The sequence below is a fragment of the Athene cunicularia genome (assembly GCF_003259725.1).
Source record: "Athene cunicularia isolate RWA chromosome 5 unlocalized genomic scaffold, athCun1 chr5_part2, whole genome shotgun sequence".
Classification (NCBI taxonomy): Eukaryota; Metazoa; Chordata; class Aves; order Strigiformes; family Strigidae; genus Athene; species Athene cunicularia.
In genome coordinates, this window is record NW_020799102.1 from 1,561,123 (window position 1) to 1,568,200 (window position 7,078).

At 58.9% G+C, this 7,078-nt stretch overlaps 1 protein-coding gene across 1 annotated transcript in view; it reads left to right on the top strand.

Moving 5' to 3' along the window:
• The first annotated feature begins 6,399 nt into the window (after positions 1-6,399).
• The window catches only part of LOC113481118 (interferon-induced transmembrane protein 1-like), a 1,336-nt gene continuing 657 nt past the window's right edge, over positions 6,400-7,078 (top strand). The window contains exon 1 of the mRNA XM_026850446.1: positions 6,400-6,630. Coding sequence (XP_026706247.1) covers positions 6,415-6,630 — 216 coding nt within the window. The 5' untranslated portion in view covers positions 6,400-6,414. The remainder of the gene's footprint in view (positions 6,631-7,078) is intronic.

Here is a 7,078-nt window from a genome sequence, read left to right on the forward strand (position 1 = left end):
GTATAAGAGACAGCCCCACAGAGCCCCCACGGAGCCCCCAGAGCCTCCATGTCCAGGGAGAGCCATGGACCCCGTAGAGCCCCCACTCTGGGGTGTCCTATGGACCCCACAGAGCCCCCATGGAGCCCCCAAGCCCAGGGAGACTCATGGACCCCACAGAGCCCCAATCCTAGGGTGCCCAAAGCACCCCACAGACCCCCCAACCCCAGGTAGCACCATGGACCTCACCGAGCCCCACGCCCGAGGGTGCCCAGTGGACCCCACAAAGCCCCCACTTCACAGACCCCTGGCCCAGGCTGGAAGCTTTGGAGGAGGCCGGAGTTTGGGGAAGCGGGGGCAGTTGGCACCCCAGGGTAGTGCTGGTGTTTTAGGGGGGCTCAGGCCTGCATGGCCCCTCCAGCACCTCCCACCCCACTGCAGCCTGCAGCCCCCGGGGGGTCCCCCTGGGCTGGCCCCCCCAACCCCACTGACTCTCCCTTCTGCTCCCTTGCAGTCCAGGGACCGCAAAGTCCTCGGCGACTACAGCGGGGCACTGAGCTACGGCTCCACCGCCAAGTACCTGAACATCACCGCTCTGCTGCTAAACATCTTCCTCGTCATCCTCGTCATCGCCCTCGTTGCTAGCGGCACCGTCGTCATGGTGAACCTCTTAAACCAGGAGTGTCAGGCCCTCTTCAACCTGGAGCATCAGTCCCTCCCTGGCCCCACTTAGCCCTTCCCTTGCTCTGTGGGCCGAGCATCCCCTCCCACATCTGCTAGGAGCCCCTGTCACCCCTTGGAGCAGGGGGGGGGAGTCCTCCATGCGGCCCCCTGGAGCCTGCTGGCATCCTGTCCCACTTTCCTCGCTGCTCAGAACCACTACAGAGCCCTCTCTGATTGCCGCCCTTGGTGGTGTCCCAGGAAGGGCCTGGAGCCGCCCCTCCCCTGGCAGCAGCTGAGCACCCAAAAACTGGCCGTAGCAAGGGGAGGAACGCGCTTTTCCGCTTGCTGCTTCACTCTGATTTTGTAGCTCCAAGTGCCTGTAAGAATAATCCTAAGGGGAAGCACCTTATGAGAAAGCCTGGTTCATTCAAATAAAGTTTTCTTTTACTTTTATCCCTGGCTCAGTTTCATTTTGTCAGGAGGTGATTCAGGGTCCCCCCACCCCAGCTTGGCCCGCTGAGAAGGAGCATCTGCCCTCGGGATGCACCTGGAGAGGGAAATTGTCCCTCGACATGGAGCGTCACAGAAAGGAGGCTCAAGGATGGGCCAAGCTCGGGCAACCTGGGCACTCGGGAGGGGGCACCCACGTGAGGTGTGAAGCGCTTGTAAGGGTCACCCCAGGGGTGCGGGTAGCACCTCATCTTAGCCAGGGTGACACCAGGACGCCCCCCATCCTCACTGACCCTCAGGATGGGCATAGGAGCAAGTGGAGCTGAGAGCAGGCTTGATTTTTGGGGTGGGGGGCTGTGCAAAGGGCTTGAGTGACAGGAGCTCAAAGGTGGCTCTGTGCAGTGCCGGAGGGGTCCGGAGAGGCTTCCTGAGGGAGGGGGAAGCTGGGAGATGCAGCTCCATCCCCAACAGCCTTGCTGCAGGACAGAGCCCTGCACCCCACTCCTGAGAGACGGGGTGATGCTGGGCCCCTTGGTGCTGGGGACACCAGCCAGGCAGGGCTGTGACCCCTGCCCCGTCCCCCCCAGAGCTGTTACAGCGTTGTGCCAGCTTTGGCTGGGACAGAGTTAATTTTCCTCATAGCAGCCAGCACGGGGCCGAATTTTGGAGCTGCCTGTGCTGGAATAACTCCAGGATGTTTAGTTCCTGCCAGCAGTGTTTACACAGCGTCTGGGGCTGCTCTGCCTCTACCAGATTTTTATTATTAAAAAAGTGACGAGGGGTAGCGATAGGACAGAATGGAAAGAAAAGACAGAAATAAAGCAAGGATGTGGTGTGAGAGAGGAGAAACCAGGCCTGCGAGAACAGCCTGAGAAAGCAAAAGTGGAGGCTGATAGAAGAAATGCCTCAAATACTCTCAAGACAAAACTATGAGTCACAGGGTGGATAGTGTGGAGGTCGAAGCTGATAAGGCTGCCCGAATAACGCAAAATGCAGCTGGAGGAGTGAGCCCTGTGGAGACAGGATGGTTCTGCTCTGGGGCACCTGGCCAAATTCCAAGGGCCATCTGTCCGGTGAATGAACTTTGCTTCATTATCCACGAAATGCATATTAAACTTAACACCCCCAATATGCTAACGAGGGCTGTCATGATCATGTTAATTACATCATCCCATGGAACACCTTACCCCTCCCCAGACATGGGATACGTAGCTATGTGGGTCGACCTAGGGGATGAACCCAAGGAAACTGTATAAATCAAGGTGGGGGGAAGAAGGGGGGGTGGCCTGGAGAGAGCAGTGAAGCAAAGAAGACGGACGCAAGCGAAAAAGATGACTGCCTCCTGGAACCCTCGCTGGCAGGATCAGCACAGGAATTTAGACCGGTGATCGGTTGTGGGTGCACACACATCTGGCTTCGATGGTAGATGCACACCGAGCAAAATTTGAAGTTCATCATATCCGCTGATCAGCATATCTGCCCACCCTTAGGTTTTTTTTTTCTCTGGTCCAACAGTTTTTGTTGGGCTTCAGGGCAGGAAGGTTTCCCTCTTGTCAGTTCATCAGCAATGCACGCATGGGGTATGGCCTGCACAATAGAGCCACAAATGGCTACACATGGGGCCAACTCCATCTGCCCCTTTGAGGCTCGTCTAAAGGGTCCGGACAATGCAGCTGCAAAGTGAGGGGGTGCATCCTTCAATACACTCCCGCTTCTCGGAGCGACATCCCCCAGACCAATCCCCAGGCTGCAGCAGCTTCTCTTGGAGGTTTGCACAGACACAAGCAAGCTTTGAGACAGTCATATGGCATTTCAGTCTCTCGCAGGGGGGCACAAGGAGCTGGGGGGGGCAACACAGCTGACCTCAGCTGACCCAAGGGGTGTCCCAGACCATACGGCATCATGGTCAGTGTATAGAGCTGGAGGGGGAGCAGAAGGAAGAGGGGGCACGTTTGGAGCGATGGCATTTGTCTTCACCCACCTGCCATGGAACAGGGTGAATGAATCCCTCGGTCTGCTTTGCTTGCATGTGTGGCTTTTGCTTTCCCTATTCGACTGTCTTTATCTCAACCCATGAGTTCTCTCACTTTCACCCTCCCAATTCACTTCCCCACCCCACCAGGGGGGCTGAGCTGCCGGCCGGGGTTAAACCACGACAAGCAGGGAGCCTCCAGGCCAGCCCCCCCCTGCCTCGGGGCAGCGCCCCCCGTGCCACCGGGGCTGCCGGCATGTGGCACTGGGCTGCCCAGCTTCGGCCACGTCCGAAGTGACCCGGGCAAGACCCTGCAAGAAAATCCCGTCTGAAGCTCATCTGGCAGAGCTTCAAGTATGCAGCTGGCCTTTCCCCAGCTCGCTGGAAGCCTTCACGCTCCTCACCCTCGGCAGGCTCAGGTCCTTGGGGCTGAGGCCCCACAAGGATGGGAAGAAAAGCCTTTTTTTTTGCTCCTCTCCCCAAGAACATCGATCTCCTGCCAAGAAGCTGAGCTCTTGAGTAAGATGTCAGAAATCCCACCCGCGAAACACAACAGTTATTTGTTGTAGGATCCCTGGCACCAACTTCCTGGTGAATCATCTACTCCTCTGCTCTTCCCATAAGAGCAAACAAGCGCACGCTCCCGGTGGCAAACAGGGCTGATCGCTGCCTGCCTGGCTCGCAGGGCAGTGACATGCCCACCGGCAGGATATGGGATCAAGCACCCCCATCTAGCTGTGGGGCTCGAGGGGTTTGTTTAAAAGGGCAGCAAACCCCAGCTCAAAAACATCGCCCCAACCGCTCAGGCTCTTGGCAGCTTTGCTCAAGCACTGGCAGCAGCCGCATCCGTTATCCGAGGGATTGGCAGTGTGCCGCGCTGCATCCCGCATGCTCCCGCACACTCCTTCCTTGTCCTGCTTGCTCCCTGGCCCAGGAGCAGGATCTAGCCCTGTTCTGCCCAAGCACATCACTGCCCCGGGGGGGAGGTTTATGCCCATCTGGGCTGGCACAGGGTTGTGGGCTCACTGTGCACTTCCCGGGGAGCTATTGCCCCTCTCCTTGATCAGCCAACACATGCAAAAAATCCTGGGGCCTATTTTCCTAAGGACACTCTGCAGCCACAAACCCACCAGGGCGGCGATATCCCTGGTGGGAGCAGGATGGAGTTGGAGAGGGAGAAGCAGCCCCTCACCCTCTGCATCACCTCAAGACCTCCCATGTCTCCCCAAAGGGCAATTGGGGCATTTTGGCACGGGGATGCCCCTCGGTGCCAGGTCCTGGTGGGTGCTGGGAGGGAGCCGCGGGGGACAACGGGAACAGGGTGGGCTTTGAAAACAGAGAGAGCAAAGCCCTTTTTCTGGGGTAAATTCACCCGATTTGGGGCCTGCCACCCCACAGTGGGGAGGGGTAAGGCAGCAGCACTCCAAGGACACAAAGAGTCTGTTTCTGCTTTATGGCAATTGCTTCAGGCTGTTGGCAAGCAGCCACCAAGCCCTTGAACTCCCGGCCACACTGCCAGAAGTGAACGCAGAGCGAGCTGCTTTCAACCAGCCGAACAAACCTCCCGCAGACCTGATGGTCCCACATCTGCCTCGCAAACCCTTCCCCCCCGGGGTGCAAAAGTCACCCGCCAGCTTGGTGTTTTGCTTTCCCTCACCCCCGCCTCCAGCGCTTGGCCCAAAACCCATCACCCACCACATCCCCTTAACTCTGCCCGGCCCCACTCTGAGCACCCTCGGGGACCCAACCGCCTCCCCAGGGGCTGGGGGTGCCGGTGGGAGTGGGGCCGGGCAGAGGCATCAGCAGTGCGGGTTGAACTTTGTCTCTCTGCTTTCTGACGTCTCATTTGTTCAGGTTCGAGGGCAAATAAATGAAAAAGCTGGAAAACCAAGCGGGGAGGTGAGCTGGGGTCAGCGAGCCACCGGCTGCATTCCCGCTTGTGCTGGGGAGGGATGGGATGCTGCGGGAGACGGGATCCCTCAACGGACATTCAGAGCCAGTGGACGAGGAATGAAGCGGCTGCGCTCAGTCCTTGGGGCTGCCAGTTGTCCCCAGCTGGCATCTCAGCACCGCAGGTCCCTCTGCCCCCACACGAGCCAGAGAAGCAGGTGGTGCCTCACGGAGGGACCCTGGCACCCCAAAGTGGGGAGCTCCGTGCTGGGCTCCTGCAGGCAGCTTTGTCAGCGGTGCTGTGCATCGGGCGTTGGGGCTGGAGCATGAACAACCCCCTGGAAATCCCCACCGAGCCCAAGCCTGCCTCCATCCACCTCCTTACCATTCCCACTGCCCTCTCCACTTCCTGTGATTCCTTAAATATCACCGAGGCCTAATGAACCTCATTAACCTCAAGGACTGGCCCTGTGCCAATGGGAAAGTAACTGAGGAAAAAAAAAAAAATCTTAAATTTCCTGTAGGTTCCAGACAAGTGATATCAGGAGCTGGGACTTTTAGATCTGCACCCAAATTTCTGGTATGTCCAGAAAACCCACATGGCAGCAAGCGCAGGTAGTGAACATCTTTGTCCTCCTTCTGGAACAAACCCTCCGCTCTTCCCACATGGGGAAAACTCAATTTCTCAGAAAAGTATCAGAGCTGGGTTTCCTCTTATCAGCCTCTCACTGGGCCTCCTGGAGCCCACCACTGAGCAGGCAGGATGTTGATGTTTCGAAAATCCTTGTAGTTGTGTCTTGGTGGTTTTTTGAGTCAGATGATGTTTTTTACCACCCTGCTGCTTTCTTTAAGCTTTTTTCTTTCTTTTTCCACCCCTCAGTCTCTTTTTGGCGGCTACAAGACCTCACTGCAGCTACAAGGACTTGCCAAAAGGGAGGAGAAGCACCTCAAAACTCACCATGCAAACCCAGCGGACGGGGACTGAACCCTTGGTGGTGGTTTGCAGATGGGGAAGGGGTTTTGGGGGGCTGGTGGCCGCCTCCCCCACTGGTGACATGTCCCCACTGTGACAGGTCCCTGCTGCAACCAAGTAACCCCAGGGTGCGGCTCTGCCCTGACCTGCCCAGGGCAGGAATCACTTATCAACTGAAAGGGCAAAAAGCAACGAGGAACTGGCAAGGCACCCGCCCCAGCCCCACGGCATCGCCTGCCCCACGACATTGCCTGCCCCATGGGCATCCCCCTCCGATTGCCCCCCAGCCATTCCCAGGGCCGTGGCTCTCCCCTGCCCCCCCCCGGGTGCCCACACTACCCCACAGCCTGTCCCCCGACAGACCCTGCGTGCCCGCCCCATGGCCTCTGTGGTGTCAGGCGAGAGTGCCCCACCCCAGCAAACCCTTCCCCTCGCCTATAACTGCCCCAGTACCTGCGCCCCAGCTCCTCGCCGGTGCCGGGCTGCCATGGAGAGCTCCCACCCACCCACCAGCATCAACACGCAGCCCTACAGCAGGAATGGGGCAGGTTCCCCCGCCACCGCCTTCGGCCCCACCATCACCTCATTTGTTCAGATGGAGCCCGTCCCCAACCCCCAGGACTTTGTGCTCTGGTCCTTCTTCAACACCGTGTTCTTCAACGCCTTCTGCCTGGGCTTCATCGCGCTCATCTTCTCTGTCAAGGTGAGGAGAGAGGCACCCCCATCCCACCGCTCCCCCACCCGGCTTGGGGGTCCCCACGCCAAGGCTGCCTAATCCTGTCTTTCCCTGTCCCATCTTGTCCCACCTTGCCCCAAACTGCCTCAGTGCTCATCTTTCCCTCCACTTGACGCCCTCCCAACTCCCTCGGGCCACATCCAGCCCCCCCCCCCTCCCCCCTGCACCCAGCCTAGGTCTTTGGGAAAGGGGGGCCCGGGCAGCGCGGCGGGTCCGGCTCTCGTCCCACAGACTCAAGCGAGCCCCAGCCCATCTGCTGCGGGGGGGTGAGGTGGGCAGCCAGCTCCTGGCCCCCTCCCACTGCGCTCCCCAAACCACGGCGAGGCTTCGCCCCGACCTGAGTTAACAAACAGCTGCTGCCTGCACACTTCTTAATGGGCGCCCTGATCACCCCTCTGCCCCCCTCACCCAGAAC